The following is a 19075-nucleotide window of genomic DNA, read 5'->3' as shown; positions in this document are numbered from 1 at the left end:
CTCTCGCAATCTCTCTCTCTCTCGCAATCTCTCTCTCTCTCTCTCTCTCTCTCGCAATCTCTCTCTCTCTCGCAATCTCTCTCTCTCTCTCGCAATCTCTCTCTCTCTCTCGCAATCTCTCTCTCTCTCTCGCAATCTCTCTCTCGCAATCTCGCAATCTCTCTCTCGCAATCTCTCTCTCTCTCGTGCGATCTCTCAATCTCTCTCTCTCTCGTGCTCTCTCTCTCTCTCGTGCTCTCTCTCGCGCTCTCGTGCTCTCTCTCGCGTTTTTTATCTCCTCCATAACTTTAATTAATTTTAAAAAAATCTCTGGAAATAAGCTTCACTTAGCAGCAAATCAACCCCAACTTCTGCTGATGAGAGCTAATGAGTTCAAAACAGCTGTCTAGAAGTGGTTTTGAAATTTCTGCACCTACCTCCATAAGGGGGTCGTGGTGGTTAAACACAGTAGTAGAAGCAAAAAGCATGAGAACTTGTATGTATAATTTCATACCTTACCCAGAGTTCTAAAGTGCATTGGTAACAATGTATACAGCAAAGCAAGCGGTGGTACTTGCCTAGCTGTGTTAATTGTCTATACATTCATTTTATGGCTCTTATATAACACCAAGCAACAGCATGCTATGCCAACCTATAATTATTATTATTAGATATTTGTAGAGCGCTAGCAAAACCTATTACTACACTACCACTTCAAGGATTTCCATTTTCATAATTATTTTTAGGTAGTCGCATACCTTTTTATTTAATGACTATGTTAAAGGGACATAACTCACATTTTTTTCCATGATTTAGAAAGAGCATGCAATTTTAAAAAAAACTTTCCAATTTACTTCTATTATATAATTTGCTATATTCTCATATCTTTTGTTGAAAAGCATATTTTGATAGGCTCAGTAGCTGCTGATTGGTGGCTGCACATAGATACCTTTTGTGTAATTGGCTCACCCATGTGCATTGCTTTTTCTTCAACAAAGATATCTTAAGAATGACGCAAATTGTGTAATAGAAGTAAATTGGAATGTTGTTTAAAATTGTTTTTGCTATCTGAGTCATGAAAGAATAATTTTGGGTTTCATGTCCCTTTTTAAATATTTAATTTGATCTTATGCTTTCAGTTCCAAATACTATTACCTGCAGACCTAATTTAATATGTTTGTTTTCTTTCAACAGCAAAATGAAATCAAGACTTCCAAATACAACCCGATTACTTTTTTACCTTTAAACTTGTTTGAACAATTCAAGAGGGCAGCCAATTTTTACTTTCTGATTTTACTTATCCTCCAGGTAAATATATATTTTGGGGTGTACAAAATATAGTGCAGTATAAATAAAAACAGATGTGGGTATTCAATGAAGAGCTGAATTTGTGGCATGCAATTAAAGGGACAGTCTACTCCAGAAGTTATATTGTTTAAAAAGAAAATATAATCATTTTATTACCCATTCCCCAGTTTTACATAACCAACACATATTATTAATATACTTTTTACCTCTGTAATTACCTTGTATATAAGCCTCTACAGACTTCCCCCTTATTTCAGTTCTTTTGACAGACATACATTTTGCCAATCAGTGCTGATTCCTAGGTAACTCCACAGGAGTGACCACCATGTTATTGATATGGCACACATGAAATAGCGCTGTCTAACAAACTGTGAAAAACTGTCAAAATGCACTGAAATAAGAAGCAGCCTTCAAAGGCTTAGAAATTAGCATATGAGCCTACCTAGGTTTAGCTTTCAACAAAGAATTACCAAGAGCACAAAGAAAATTATATTATAAAAGTAAATTTGAAAGTTATTTAAAATTGCATGCCTATCTGAATCGTGAAAGTTTAATTTTGACTAGACTGTCCCTTTAAGGGACCCATGAAGTTACAAAGCATATAGAATTAATACAAGTTTTAGTTTATATTTAATTTTACCCCAAACAAAGAAAGAAAAAAGATTAACAATTCACTAAAGTAGGTTTTGAAACTCCTCATCAAATAAGCTAAACCTACTTGCAGAATTAGAAAGTGCTCACACAAGCTAGAAATGGATCTTTAAGATATGAAATGCCAGATTTGATCTGTTAATCCAAAAAAAGAGGCACATAAGAGGTGATATGGTTGTTTTATATAAACCCATGTGCTGTAGTAGCTATAGATTTATTAGTTTTAATCAAAATGTGGAGCTTTAGTACGAGCTATTTGCACAATATTAAAGTAAGTCATTTTTTCATTTATTTTAATTTCTTTTTTATTAAAGGTATATGAATCCCATTTATTCTTCTTTCATAATCCAGATAGAGCATGCAATTTTAAGCAACTTTCTAATTTACTCCTATTATAACTTTTTCTTTGTTCTCTTGTTATCTTTATTTAAAAAACAGGAATGTAAGCATAGTAGCCGGCCCAATCAGTAAGCACTTCCCAGGTTCTGAATCAAAAATGGTCTGGCTCCTATACTTACAATCATGCTTTTTCAAATAAAGATACCAAGAGAATGAAGGAAAATTGTGAGAAAAAAAAGTGTTTCATATCCATTTAAGGGGCCCATCACAACTGTATTTGAGAGCTATTGGACTTTAAAATAAATGAAAAACTAAAATGCTTAAAAGATTTACATGAACGTTTTTATTTTGGTGGTGGGGGGGATGTAACACCTTTTTGGAAACTATTTTTACATGAAAGCGTTCGAGCACGGCTTCTCGGTTTGTGAAAAGGACAGGGGAGTGTCAGATAAAATGTAATCACCCACTCCACAATATATAAATGTCTATCTACTATTGGTAACAGTATATACTGTGATGTTATTTGGTGAACTTTGCTATGGCAAGGAGATTATATTTGTATTATTAACTGTTCTTGATATGCATTACTTATTCTTTATCCATTTTTTTTTTTTTTTTGTTTCAGGCTATTCCTCAAATATCCACAGTCTCATGGTCAACAACTTTAATACCTCTTCTGCTTGTATTGGGAATCACTGCAATAAAAGATCTTGTGGATGACATTGTAAGATATTTGGTTAAAGAAATACTTTATTTCCTGTTTTAACTCTCCCAAACTGGACTGGATTTAGCTGATTTGTTCTTTCTAAACATTTTATTAGTTTTCAACTCAAACTTTTCTGTACATTACGGATATTTGTACAAAATGAATGGTCAGCACATTAAAGGGACATGAAACCCTTTTTTTCCGTTATGATTCAAACGGAGCATTCATTAAAAAAAGTTCCAATTTACTTCTATCACATTTGATTTGTTAGCCTGATATTTTTTGTTGAAGAGCATACCTAGGTAGGTAGTGTTTAATTTAGAACACTGCTGCCATTATTAAAAGCATTCTAGCAAAGATGCTTCCTTATAGTGCTCGAGACACGTCCATGCTCCTGAGCCCATCTACCAACTTGTAACAACTAAGAATACCAAGAGAACAAAGTCAATTGGATTTTTTTTTTTTTTTAAAACCACCATCTGTATCATTAAAGAAAAATGTTGGGATTTGTGTTCATTTAACCAAAAACATACACATTATTTATTTATGTTATTATATAAAAATAGGTAGAAATCTAACACATTATCAACACTAATTGGAACTTTAAAAAAAAACCCACATAATAATAGCAGCACTATTAACCTTTTAACGCCGTTATGCCGTTCTTTTCTGTCATAATTACACTAGGCTTTAGTGCTGTTAGGACGAAATAAAACGTCATAACCGTTGGCTGTCCTAAAGCCAATGGGGCTTCCATGATGTGATTGTGGTCTGGTGGGCGTGTCTAGCATCACAGGGACGCCCCCCTGACCCGATCCCATCATTGAAATCTTGTGATCGCATGCATGATCGCAGGATTTCAATTTGATTACATTGGAATGTTGTTCCAATGTAGACAAATTAACCCTGTCATCTAAGGGTTAAAACACATTGAAATATAATAGAGTTTTTGGAAAAATCTGGAACAAACCTTTTGGACTAAATAAATTCTTTTTAAGTTAAAGCTGTTTATCTGATGAAACTAACAAAATGGAATGTGTGCAAGTCTGGTTTCTACGGCAGTAATTAACTGGCTGATTGGTAAAACTCCTACAGCTCTATTGGTCGACAGTGATACGCTCCACAGGATTAAAAACAAAGTGCTTTTAACAAAAAAATGTTTAATACATCTTAAATGCTTTCTTTGTAGATGCAACTAAAAGAATAATTACTTTTCCGTCTCATCTTATTGTGTACCCAGAAGTCATAAGTTTAGAAACACTGCTCTAGAAAATATTTAATGAAACTTATCTCATTGTGTAAAATTATTTGATGAAAATTTTTTATATTTGTATTAATAGATGTAACTTGTCCACTTTTTTCTTTTTTAAAGTCTCGTCATAAAATGGATAATGAGATAAACAATCGACCGTGTGAAGTTATAGAAAATGGAAGGTAATAAAAATAAATCTGACATCTGACTGAGCCAACCTTAAAAGCACCTGAAACTCAATTTGTTTCTTACGTGATTCAAATAAAACATACAGTTTTAAACAACTTTCTAGTTTACTCTTGTTCTCAAATTTGCTTCATTCTCTTGGTATCCTCTGTTGAAGGAGCAGCAGTTTATTACTGGGAGCTAGATGAATACATCAATTGAGCCAATGACTAGAGGCATATTTGTGCAGCAACCATTAAGCTACTGGATCCCAGTAGTACATTGGTGCACATGAGCTACCTAGGTATGGTTTGCAATAAACTATACCAGTAGAACAAAGCAAATTAGATAATAGAAGTAAATTGGAAAGTTGATTAAAATTATATGATCTGTCTGAATTATGAAAGTTTTAATTTTAACTTTACTGTCCCTTTAAAGGGAATCACAGAGACAAATTAAATCAAAATTCATGTAAATGCAATTCTTAGGAAGATCTTTTCATTGGAAGGGTTGATACAAGACCACAACCTGCCATACTGTATTGTTCCCTTTTAAACCACTGAATCCATGGCATTGAGTCAAATGACCTATTCCTGATAATCTTGTATCTGGGGTGGGATATCTGGGGTGGGAGGATATTGCTATATTGCACTTGTCTGGGGGCTACAGTTACTAGTCCAACCAAGGTTAAGAAATGACTGTAAAAATCATTAAGGTTTATTATTTATTTATCAGTCAGAGAATAATAGAAATTTCCAGATCTGCTTTTATCTATGTTATGATTTACTAAATGTTTGAGAGCAAAAATATGTATTTTTACCTCGATTCAGGTTTAAGAAAAAAAAATGGAAAGATATTCATGTTGGGGATATCATACGAATTAAAAAGAATGAATTTATTCCAGTGAGTATAGTGCACCTTTCTTTTTGTTTTAAATGGCTATCTGTGGCCTTTGTGAGTCTTTCTCTTTCTTTTCTTTTCCATCTGTCTGTTGAAAACAAATATGTAATTGTTGATCGGGTTTTTCAGTTGGATAAAAGCTGTACAAAAGTAGTTTAATGCACAATAAACCATTGGTAGTTTAAACCATTCGACATAGTTAACAGCTGCTAAAGAGCAATATGACACCATTTTATAAATAACATGCAAACCATAATGGCTCCTTCAAATACATTGTTGAAAGTAGTGTGTGTTTGTATAATATAGATCACATGCAATGAATACAGCAACATACAAGGAAAAGTAGATGTCGTTGCAGACAGGGGACGCTGCAATCGTCCCTTAATATCACTACCACAAATCCACAGCACCTTAAAGGAACATTTTTACTCAAATTTTCTCCCCTTTTAATTTGTTCCCATTGATCCACTTTACCTGCTGGAGTGTATTAAATTGTTTACAAGTATTTCCATTACACTTATATTGGCATTTGAAATAGTTTATTTAGCCTGTGGTATCCCCACCCATCCTGAAAGCTTTTGGCCTCAAGGCTTGGTGATTGGTTTATGGACAGATATAAGATAAAGAAGCAGATATATTTTACACAATGTGATAAAGTAATAAGATCTGATTATACCTACAAGCTCAGCCCATTGCATTAGGTTGTGGCTTCAAAACACAAAATCAGCTAATTCATATACACAAATAAGCCTTAAAAAAGCAAATCTCATACATTATATACTCTGCAGCTGGTAAAAAAAAAGTTATTGGAAACACATTAAAGGGATAGTATAGTCAAAATTAAACTTTACTGATTCAGATAAGAGCATGCAGTTTTAAACAACCTTTCTAATTTACTGCTATTATCAATTTTTCTTCGTTCTCTTGGTATCTTTATTTTAAAAAGCTGGAATGTAAGCTTAGAAGCCGGCCCATTTTTGGTTCAGCACCTGGGTAGCGCTTGCTGATTTGTGTCTGAAAGTTGCTTAAAATTGCATGCTCTATCTGAATCATGAACGTTTATTTTTTACTAGACTATCCCTTTAAGGGAAAAACAATGTTATAGTATACTGTCCCTTTAATCTTAAAACAAGCCTTTATTCAGTCTTAGGCACATCCAAAGACAGCAATGTTTTGGTCCCAATTGCTGTCTTTGAATGTGCCTATGACTGAATAAAGGCTTGTTTTAAGATTAAGGTGCTGTGGTCATGTATATAATATATATGTATATTAACATAAAGTATATATATATATATATATATATATATATATATATATATATATATATATATATATATATATATATATATATATATATATATATATATATATATATATATATATATATATATTATTTTTTTTTCTTTTTCTTATATATATTAGGGTTGCACCGATACCACTTTTTTAAGACCGAGTACAAGTACTGATACTTTTTTTCAAAATACTCACCGATACCAATTACCGATACTTTTTTTTATGTCATGACAGTTTACCAAGCACAATACAGACTAATGATTTAAGATCACTTCTTTATAATTATGAACTGTATCTCAAAAGACATTTTTAAATAAACAGTTTTATGTGCTTGTTGTCACAAAGTTCACAGAACATGTTTATAAATAAAATTATTACAATAACATATATTAATAATAACAACAATAAATAACAGCTGCAACAGCTGTGGCTGGGAAGCTACAATTTAAAGGGATGATTACTGGATGCAATTGGGTTGTAGGGTGGCTATATAACTCATCAATCTGACATTTGTACTTAATAAAAAGTTATATAATTTAATTCTGATAATAATATTGGGGAAGGAGTACCCAGTAATCCCCTTTGAGAAAAATGGAAAAATGGGGCATTTGCATTCTACTGACTCAACAGAAAATAGGGCTGGTCTTCATATTTTCCCAGGGCTGCTTTTTATTCCCAGTCCAGCCCTGGCTAAGGATGTTCCTTAGAGTACAGTATGTTTTGAGCACAATTGTTTAGGATGAGAACTAGCAATCTAGCAATTAGATTAATTTTTCAAACGTTAGTGGCAAGTTCTTATTAAGGAACAGAAGCATCTCTGCATGTTCAGCTATAAGTCTGTTTCTGCTATCAGTAAGGACGTTTGACGCTAAGCTGAACAGTCTTTCACTTTTCACACTACTGCATGGGTCAGAAAGATATTTTTGGGCCATTAAATCTCAGTTTATTAACTGCCCAGTACTTCAAGGGTTTGTCTGAATGAGGTACAGTGATCTCTCCCAGGTAGGCTTCCAGCTTTAAAGTAGCAGCTTTTGGAGCACTGCTCTGACGTACAATAATACAAATAAAAGCAATTTGTATTGGCAGAAGAGAAGTGAACACGTTTTAGTTAAGTCTCCACTCCAGCTTAAAATGAAATGGGAACATGCAGTTTGAGAAACGCCACAAGATGGCGTATGGCTAGGAATTGGGGGTATCGGTTTAAGTATCGGTGCATTTCCACGAGTACAAGTACTCATGCAAATACTTGGTATCGGCACCGATACCGATACTAGTATCGGTATCGGTGCAACCCTTATTTATATATATATATATATATATATATATATATATATATATATATATATATATATATATATATATATATATATATATATATATATATATATATATATATATATATATATATATATATATATATAGTATATGTACATATGCTATATATATATATATATATATATAGTATATGTACATATGCTTTTTTTTAACAAACAATACCAAGAGCATCAAGCAAATTTTATTACAAAAGTCAACTAGAAAATTGTTAACAATTGCATGCTCTATCTGATTCCTGAAAGTTTAATTTTGGTTTTACTTTCCCTTTAATTACCACTGCTGAGAGAGCACATATTAGGAATCAAAATGTTTCCATACATTTATTTCACCTTTTTAATTGCTAGATATAGGCTTCAGATCCATTTATGATCTATTATAAATACTGTGTAATTGTCCCTCCTAGTCAGTGTTATGGATATTGTAATAAAAAATGTAAAATGCTTTTTTAAATGGTGTTTTTTTTTTTTTTATTTAGGCAGATGTACTATTGCTGTCTAGCTCAGATCCAAATAGCCTTTGCTATGTTGAAACAGCTGAACTTGACGGGTATGTTTTAAATTTTTTTTTTCACAGTTCTACCCTATATACTCTAGAACTGGGAGCCTTATTATTTATTTTATATATATATATATATATATATATATATATATATATATATATATATATATATACATACATACATGGGAGATTATTAATGTTCGATAACAGAATAAAATTAGAAAATCGCCATTTTTTTCTCTCTCTTCCCTTTTTTCCCTTTATTTTTTCTTTTCTTTCTCTCGTGCCCCCAAATCCTACTGAGCAGCTGCAACAGGGGTTGAACACACAGCTAGCCAGAGACACTAATGCAAAACTGAAATCAGAGCATTTATTTTTGCATTACCATAGACTGGACAATGAAAATACAAGTGTAAGAGAGAACTGCTTTGAATAATATTAGGGATTAAGGGAATAAATGATGTTGGGTTATATCTCTGAATATGTATATACATAAGGATAAAGAGGACACTATCAGTAGGTGGTACATTACATTTCTAGCACACCCTTACCATAGAACCCCTTGAAGTAATTCAAAGCGATGAAACAAACATGTCAGCAGTACCTTATCTTAGCACTCTACCTTGCTCTGAAGATGAGATACATTATCAATGGGCCTGGGAGGGAAATCATTACAGAAAGGACGCCTAGTTGTAGCAATATAAAGATAGATAAACCAGCAGAAAGACATTAAAGGGACAGTCTACCGTAGAATTGTTATTGATTTTAAAAGTTAGATAATCCCTTTATTACCCATTCCCCAGTTTTGCACAACCAACACAGTTATATTAAAGGGGGGCAGTTTACTCAAAAATGTTCTCCCCTTTAATTTGTTCCCAATGATCCACTTTACCTGCTGGAGTGTATTCAATTGTTTACAAGTAGTTCCTTTACCCTTATATTGGCATTTGAAATAGTTGATTTGGCATGTGGTATCCCCACTGTTTAACCCTTAACACCCACCTATTCTGAAAGTTTGTGGCCGCATGTCCAAGCTGTAGATAAGCTTTGTAAATACAGCCAGCTGAAGAAATTGCCCTCCCAGTGGGATATAGCAGAGATAAGGTAATAAAATGTTAATTTTCCATTGTTCTCTCCAAGTACTGGTGATTGTTTTAATGACAGATATAAGATAAAGAAGCAGGTATATGTACACAATGTGATACAGTAATGAGATCTGATTATATCTACAAGCTCAACCCATTTTATTAGGTTGTGGCTTCAAAACAAAAAAATAATAGCTTTAATATACACAAATAAGCCTTAAAAAGCTAATTTTCATACTTTTTTACTCTGCAGTTGGTAAAAAAAGCAATTGTAAAAACATTAAGGGAAAAAATATTTTACAGGATACTGGCCCTTTAATATACTTTTTACCTCTGTGATTACCTTGTATCTAGGAACCTTCTTCCAGCCCCCTGATCACATGACTGTGACTGTTTATTATCTATTGTCTTAAACTTAGCATTGTTTTGTGCTAAATATTAAATAACCCCCTGGGCCTGAACAGTGTTATCTATATGGCCCATGTGTACTTTGTCTCTTTGTGTTGAAAAGAGATTTAAAAAGCATGTGATAAGAGGCAGCCCTCAAAGGCTTAGAAATTGGCATATGAGCCTACCTATGTTTAGTTTAAACTAAGAATACCAAGAGAAAAAAAAGCAAATTTGATTATAAAAGTAAATTGGAAAGTTGATTAAAATTATAAGTCCTATCTGAATAGTGAAAGTTGAATTTATGCTAGACTGTCCCTTTAAAGGGACACTCAATCAAAATGAAACTTTTATTATTCATGTCATTTTAAACAACTTTCCAATTTACTTCCATTAACAAAATGTGCACAATATATTTAAACCTTTTGATTCACCAGCTCCTACTGAGCATGTGCAAGAATAAGTGTGTATGCATTTGTGAATGGCTGATGGCTGTCACATGGTACGTGTATGCATTTGTGATTGGCTGATGGCTGTCACATGGTACAGGGGGAGCGGAAAAAGACATAACTTTTAAAACTCATTTGAAGTTCAGACTAAGTGCTATTGCATTGTCTTGTTATCTTGCATTTGTTGATTATGCAAATCTACTGTATTTACTGGTCCTTTAAGGTATATACTATACTTACAAGCTGAGTACTTATGAGAGACCCCATAATAAAATAAATCCTACAAATTTATAGCAATGTCTCTGTGTGATCATTGTAAATAAATATTAACTATGGGTAATATATCTTTATGAGGCATATACACCTTTTAGACCATTGACCAGAGTAGACCCATTATCTTAGCAAACAGGTTTAAGCATTATATAAAGTTTGTTAAATGCTAAGTAATTTAAAGGGACAGGAAACCCCAAGAATGTCATTCATAAAACAGATAGAACATACAATTTTAAACAACTTTCAAATTTACTTTTATTCTTAAATATGCTTTATTCTCTTGTTATTCTTTGCTGAAGTAATAGTATTGCACTACTGGCAGATAGCTGAACACATCTTGTTAGCCAATCACAAAAGTCAAATGTATGCAGGCACCAATCGCCAGCTAGCTCCCACTAGAGTAGGATATGTGCGTATTGATCAACAATGGATAACAAGAGAACAAATCACATTTGAAAATAGAAGTGATTTTAAAATTGTTTTAAAATAACATGCTCTATCTGATTCTCGCAAATGTAAGTTTGACTTTCCTATCCCTTTAAATGTAAAGTTATATGCAAGTCTTTAGCAGCACACAGATGCATAGTTAAACAAAAAAAAAAAGGGCTGTGAAATTGACAGGCAAGGAAAGGACTATAGTGTACTAGAGAAACTTGTATAGAGGTTAGGATTTGTAATATATACTAAACAGAGCATGAAAAAACAGCATATATCACCAATGTGATGGAAATAGTAGAATACCCTTATAGTAATCAGACCTTAGGTCATCATAAAGGGGGAAATCCATAGTTTAATCAAGTTTAGGTGAATGCATTCTATATTAGCTGACATATAGTGAATACCATGAATCTGTACAAGCATTATACTTACACTGAAAAAATGTGAAACTACTTTGCAATAAACTTTGATTATTTATTTTGTCCCCTTTTCATGTAATTTAGCTCTGAAAATAGAGCAATTTCTAATTCTCATAACTTGAAATGCACCTGCTGACTTATCAAGGCTAACTCTTCTACATATCTGCTCCTAATTGGCTTTCAGATAACTGCAAAACAATGTACTTTATACTAACTTTAAGATAGCGCTGAGCCTTGTTGTCTGTGGACTAAAGCTCACATCGAAAAATAATATCAGTAAAAATATTTTTTTTGATTTGTTTTAAAACGTTTAAGATTTGGCTGATAGCAAAACAAAATAAAATTACACAGTATTTACTGACCCTTTAAAGGGACAGCAAACCCCTTGCAATTTAATGCTGTTTCAGTTTTCAGGACAGAAAAATCTACAATCCCAGATGTAAATTACAGAAAAAGGGGTCAAAGTGTTTTAAAGTTTGCTAGTTGGTTGTTTGGCTGGATTAAAATACACCATTCCATTTCAATTTTAGCTTGACCCCTCCCCATACACTTCTAAAGATTTATATTAAAACTATCCCAGAAATATTTCATTCCCTCTTTTCCAAATGTTGTTTTTCAGAATTTCAGAAAATATCATTCCAATTGTGTGTCAAATTCACAAATTTAAATAAAGGTCTGTTCCAATCATAATGTGTATCTAAAATATATTCAAATAGTAGGATAGACTCTTGATATAGGACACCATTCACATTGTAAAATGAACTCATATTTGCCACTTGTGCTTAAAATATATATTTATTTATACTTTGTATATTTGAACAGAGCACAGGTGAGAGTGACTGGAAATATTGCTGAGCAGAAAGCAAAGGGAAATGTTTTTGTTTTCTTTGTTGAGACTGATGACGGAAGAGAAATGATTGTTGTGGGGTCTGACGCAAGCTGCCATTGTTTGGTTACATTATAGACAGTTCTACAATCTAAAGTAAATTGGAAGTAAAATTATTTGTTGCACAGATAAAACTATTAATGTACATACAGTATTAATGCACATACTTTGCTTTTTTGAAAGTACTGTATGATGGAATATATATATATATATATATATATATATATATATATATATATATATATATATATATATATATATATATATACATACAGTATGTCACATATTGTAAATATTTTATTATATCTTGTCATGTGACAACACTGAAGAAATTACACTTTGCTACAATGTAAAGTAGAGAGTGTACACCCTATATAACAGTGTAAATTTGCTGTCCCCTCAAAATAACTCAACACACAGCCATTAATGTCTAAACAGTTGGCAACAAAAGTGAGTACACCCCTAAGTGGAAATGTCCAAATTGGGCCCAAAATGTCAGTATTTTCTGTGGCCACCATTATTTTCCAGCACTGCCTTAACCCTCTTGGGCATGGAGTTCACCAGAGCTTAAGCAAAAAGAGATGGGTGGTGTGAGTGCTAGTCAAGTGGTTAAAGCTTAAATCCCTTGTGGTCTGGTAAATCTCAAATTACAGACTATTAAACAGAGATGTAGGAAAAGGTGTGGGATAAGCGCTCTAGCAGGTAGAGCTAACCAGAAGAGTATATGTATAAAATAAAATGAAATAACAAATGGACCCAATGTTGCTAATAAAAAAGTTACTTTATAATGAATTCATATAGCGGTTTTTGTCAAATATCATGTTAATACATACAAAATTGCAAAGGATGCCGGCATCTAAAAAAATATAAAAAACATCAAAAATGTATTAAAAAACAACAATGTGGTCGGCCGATATATTTAAATTAGAACAAAAAATATAAAAATTCACTGTTGAGGTTCTATGAAAAAATTTATAGTAAACAGTAAAATTGTATCTATGAATAAACTTGATTATGGCAGATAACTCTTATCACAGTAATCTTAGCTAACTATATATTACCAATACTTCGGAGAAACTGTGAATGATGAGTCGTGAGTTTTGACGTCATGTCACCTAACTAGTAATTTTCCTCCAATCACTATAGTAAACTTAAACACAGTGATTTTTAAATAAGTCCGGTTGGAAATGTATAATTGTATCAAAGTGTGATTGATATGTAATAGTTAGTAGCGATACTTGCAAATGTCCGATGTCCAACAGTCCTTTCCAAGTTATGTAACAAATTTGTTGTATTAGCGATTCTGGATTGTATGAAATGTTAATCCGTTCTTTTCTTTCATGTAATTAGCAAGAGTCCATGAGCTAGTGACGTATGGGATATACATTCCTACCAGGAGGGGCAAAGTTTCCCAAACCTCAAAATGCCTATAAATACACCCCTCATCACACCCACAAATCAGTTTTACAAACTTTGCCTCCTGTGGAGGTGGTGAAGTAAGTTTGTGCTAGATTCTACGTTGATATGCGCTCCGCAGCAGGTTGGAGCCCGGTTTTCCTCTCAGCGTGCAGTGAATGTCAGAGGGATGTGAAGAGAGTATTGCCTATTTGAATTCAATGATCTCCTTCTACGGGGTCTATTTCATAGGTTCTCTGTTATCGGTCGTAGAGATTCATCTCTTACCTCCCTTTTCAGATTGACGATATACTCTTATATATACCATTACCTCTACTGATTCTCGTTTCAGTACTGGTTTGGATTTCTACTACATGTAGATGAGTGTCCTGGGGTAAGCAAGTCTTATTTTTGTGACACTCTAAGCTATGGTTGGGCACTTTTATATAAAGTTCTAAATATTTGTGTTTAAACATTTATTTGCCTTGATTCAGGATGTTCAATATTCCTTATTTCAGACAGTCAGTTTCATTATTTGGGATAATGCATTTGAATTATCAATTTTCTTACCTTAAAATTTGACTTTTTTCCCTGTGGGCTGTTAGGCTCGCGGGGGCTGAAAATGCTTCATTTTATTGCGTCATTCTTGGCGCGGACTTTTTTGTCGCAAAAATTTTTTCTTTGTTATTTCCGGCGTCGTACTTGTCGCCGGAAGTTGCTTCATTTTTGACGTTTTTGCGCCAAAAATGTTGGCGTTACCGGATGTGGCATCATTTTTGGCACTAAAAGCATTTAGGCGCCAAATAATGTGGGCGTCTTTTTTGGCGCCAAAAAATATGGGCGTCATTATTGTCTCCACTTTATTTAAGTCTCATTGTTTATTGCTTCTGGTTGCTAGAAGCTTGTTCACTGGCATTTTTTCCCATTCCTGAAACTGTCATTTAAGGAATTTGATCAATTTTGCTTTATATGTTGTTTTTTATTTTACATATTGCAAGATGTCTCAGATTGAGCCTGAATCAGAAGATACTTCTGGAAAATCGCTGCTTGATGCTGGATCTACCAAAGCTAAGTGTATTTGCTGTAAACTTATGGTATCTGTTCCTCCAGCTGTTTGTAATGAATGTCATGACAAACTTGTTAATGCAGATAATATTTCCTTTAGTAATGTTACATTACCTGTTGCTGTTCCATCAACATCTAATACTCAGAGTGTTCCTGTTAACATAAGAGATTTTGTTTCTAAATCCATTAAGAAGGCTATGTCTGTTATTCCTCCTTCTAGTAAACGTAAAAGGTCTTTTAAAACTTCTCATTTTTCAGATGAATTTTTAAATGAACATCATCATTCTGATTCTGATAATGATTCCTCTGGTTCAGAGGATTCTGTTTCAGAGATTGATGCTGATAAATCTTCATATTTATTCAAAATGGAATTTATTTGTTCTTTACTTAAAGAAGTCTTAATTGCATTAGAAATAGAGGATTCTGGTCCTCTTGATACTAAATCTAAACGTTTAGATAAGGTTTTTAAATCTCCTGTAGTTATTCCAGAAGTTTTTCCTGTCCCTGATGCTATTTCTGAAGTAATTTCCAGGGAATGGAATAATTTGGGTAATTCATTTACTCCTTCTAAACGTTTTAAGCAATTATATCCTGTGCCATCTGACAGATTAGAGTTTTGGGACAAACTCCCTAAGGTTGATGGGGCTATCTCTACTCTTGCTAAACGTACTACTATTCCTACGGCAGATAGTACTTCCTTTAAGGATCCTTTAGATAGAAAAATTGAATCCTTTCTAAGAAAAGCTTACTTATGTTCAGGTAATCTTCTTATATCTATATATATTCTTCTATATCTTTAGCGGATGTTGCTGCAGCTTCAACTTTTTGGTTGGAAGCTTTAGCGCAGCAAGTGACAGATCATAATTCTCATAGCATTGTTAATCTTCTTCAACATGCTAATAATTTTCAACAAGATTGGGATATTCTCCCTGGAAATAAATGCTATATAGCACTCTCTGCCCAGACTGGGGTAGAGCCACTGATACCTTTTAAAATTTAACTTTTATTATTCACTTTAAAAAAATGGGTGAACACAAACAAATTAAAATGTCTCTATCTCTAAATAGCTGGTGTCAAAAGCTTCAGGTTATTACCAAATTATTCAAGTAACCGGTTGATTCCCAAATACTTTTATATATAGTTTTGTTAGATCAATCGGTATTCCCTTGTATTGGTCAAGTAAAATTGATAGGAGCTTAGTAATGGGTGTTTATTTCGTTTGAATGTCTCATATATTTTTTGAGGCTTGTATTGGTGTAAAATTAGTTTGAATTAAGCCTGAGTGACAGTAGGGATTATCAACTTTTATTCACGTTTGTACATAGATTTCAGTTGTGGTTAAGTGTTTTAAAGATTTGCTTTTCTTGGTTGTGTTGGTGTACAGATGCCCTGGTTTGGGTATCCCTTATATTCAGAGTTTTTGTGTATATTCCAATTTTTTATATACACTCTTAGATCATTAATTAAATAAAAACACTGGTATACAAGAATTCCTTGATACTGATAGTTTTCTTCCTAAGACCCACTGTTTACAATGTTTCTTTTTATAGTTACTCTTATTCTTATGGGTAGCTGGGCTATTGTATTTGTATATGTTTCATTCCTTCATAGGTACTCAACAATTGTTTTTAGTTATAATAGCAATATCCACCTTGGGATTTTATTCCATTTTCATGCTAATTTTGCTTTTTGTGTTGGGTGTATTATTCAGGTGGCTGTATAAATCCTATGAACATATAGTCCAGATTTGTTATATATCTTACTACTGGGTGATACAATAATCGTGTATGTATATTGCGTATGCTTATTCCAACATTCTTAGGCAATTTGTTGGATAATACTGCCTGTCTGCATCTATTTCTTTGCTTGATACTATATGAGCCCCCCTGTTAACAATCTTATCTTGCTGTTACCATTGTTTGTGGGGTTGCTATGCTGCTATATTTTGTATTGTTACTTTTAAACCACAAGTATTTTGTAATTGTAAAGTGTTATAATAAGTATACAATGTTGCAACACTCTAACTCTGGTTCCTTGCTAGGGACTCCGACATTGATTTTCCTTGTAATTAAGGTTCCACCTCTAAATTCGGTTACACTCTATGCTTATTTGACTGTACCTATTAATTGTGCCACTGGGTGAGTCTTTCGGATTACCTACAACCCGGTACTATGTCTTCATAAATTATTATAATGATATTTACGATAATATCCTAACTGCCGCTCTGCGCCGTTTACACTACAGCTAGGTTTGGCAGTCTGTCACTAATACAGAGTCTAGTTCGATTGAAATCCGTTGGCAATCGATACTTCTATTTGGCTAAGTCCCTTATGGACACTAGTGGGGATGCACTTGGGTTAATTATTTAAATAAGGTTACCCATAAGTTATATTCAGGTTTTTATCGTAGTTTAACCATTAACCCCCAACATGCATTCACACACTGTCTGATATCTTCCCCATTACTTTTACAAATTTTCGCTATTTGAGATAGATTAATTTAAAATACACATATAACACACTAGTGGGACCCCATTGTCCCACGCAACCCCCCTGACGCGTTTCGCCAGTTACGGCTTTATCAAAGGTGGCGGGCCGCCGATTTTCAAAGCCTTTATTTATTTTCAATTGCGGAAGTTCCGCCTCTACCATAATTTCATTCGTTGATCTCGGCTGTCAATCATGTGTGTACAGCCTATTGGGATCAATGTATACGATGCTGTATCTTGTTTTAAGGTCGACTGCTGATTTTGTATCTTAAGGTGGACCTATTCCTCTGCTAGATTTCTCTGCTTCTATTTTTATATCTAAGTCCATTCTTGTAGTAAATTCAATGGATCTTAGATATACCGTGTGTTCTTCTGTTATGTGGATGTATTTTCCTCCTATTATATACTGTATTTCGAATAACATTGCTTATATAAATGTCGTAACCGACATAATATGCTTATATATATGTTCACTGTTTACTGTATATGTCTTGATTTCGAATGTAGCTTTTAGTTTGTGTTTTTAACGTTAGTTTGTAATCTTAATTGTTTCGTTCTGAACACATTATTTTTCATTTTTAAATAAATCGCATGATTAACAATAACACAACTATGATCAAATGATTGTGATGGTCATTTCTACTGATAGCATTAGTGATGTTGTTCCCCTCCATGAGATTGTATAATCGTCGTTTTTCTATGTACATGTTTTACTATTTTTCACTGTCTGTGTATTTTCCTGTGTACATGTGTTTGTTATTTTTTCACTATCCTTCCTTTTTTCCTCTCTCAGATCTTGCTTTTGACTTATTTCTTATAATCTTAGTCCTTGTTTTGACTGTGTTGAATATACTTCAATTCAAGTATTATTGTATAATTTAATTTTTATTGACCTGCAGTTCTGAGTGAGATTTTATCTTTCCATATGTGTGTTTTCGTGCTTTCATCTGTGTCTACTGGTAACAATGTTCTCATATTGAAAGGAAATAGCATTCTTTTCATTTTTGGTGCTTACATACCCATCTAACTTGTTCTTGTTGTGACTTGTGTTGTTGTGAATTATGTTTATTGGTTTTTAGTGCCTTGGGTGTCATTTTGGTTCGTCATACATTGAAACAGTGTATTTACAATCTTTATATCAAATCATTTTCTTTTACTTTTTAAATACCTTACTTAGTGTCATATACATTGTGGTGCTCTCAATAACAGTGTGTGTTCCCAAGTGAACTTGTGATATTACCTGGGTGATTGTGCTCTATTGTGCCTTATAAGTGATGTGATAAAAAACAATATTAATGCATATTAGATTTAAATGTTGTGACTTGAAGCTTGTTTTTCCTCCCCTTATCCTATTACCCACTCTTTATGGGTTCTTGGAGTAGTTTTGTGTTTTGGTTCATTTTTTCTGTATTTAAAACTATGTATACATCTCTGTGGGAATATACAGGAATTATTGTTTCATCTCTCATAGGAATACAAAAAAGTTGTTATTTTCATTTATTCCATTTGGATGCACAGTATTTAGTAAATATATCCACTTGCTTTCAGCTTTAAGCAGAGCTGTTTCTAGGTCTCCTCCCCTAGCTGTAGTGTAAACGGCGCAGAGCGGCAGTTAGGATATTATCGTAAATATCATTATAATAATTTATGAAGACATAGTACCGGGTTGTAGGTAATCCGAAAGACTCACCCAGTGGCACAATTAATAGGTACAGTCAAATAAGCATAGAGTGTAACCGAATTTAGAGGTGGAACCTTAATTAC

General features: G+C 33.3%; 1 protein-coding gene across 1 annotated transcript in view; it reads left to right on the top strand.

The window, feature by feature from the left end:
- LOC128648464 (phospholipid-transporting ATPase IC-like) overlaps nucleotides 1–19075 on the top strand; it is a 144467-nt gene that overhangs the window by 60444 nt on the left and 64948 nt on the right. Inside the window, 5 exon segments of the mRNA XM_053701148.1 lie at nucleotides 1174–1287; nucleotides 2903–3001; nucleotides 4356–4417; nucleotides 5231–5303; nucleotides 8404–8474. Of these exon segments, the coding sequence (XP_053557123.1) occupies nucleotides 1174–1287; nucleotides 2903–3001; nucleotides 4356–4417; nucleotides 5231–5303; nucleotides 8404–8474 (419 nt within the window).

This window comes from Bombina bombina, chromosome 2, assembly GCF_027579735.1.
Source record: "Bombina bombina isolate aBomBom1 chromosome 2, aBomBom1.pri, whole genome shotgun sequence".
Lineage (NCBI taxonomy): Eukaryota > Metazoa > Chordata > Amphibia > Anura > Bombinatoridae > Bombina > Bombina bombina.
The sequence above is the reverse complement of the archived record's forward strand: the minus strand, read 5'-3'. Positions and strand labels throughout refer to the sequence as shown.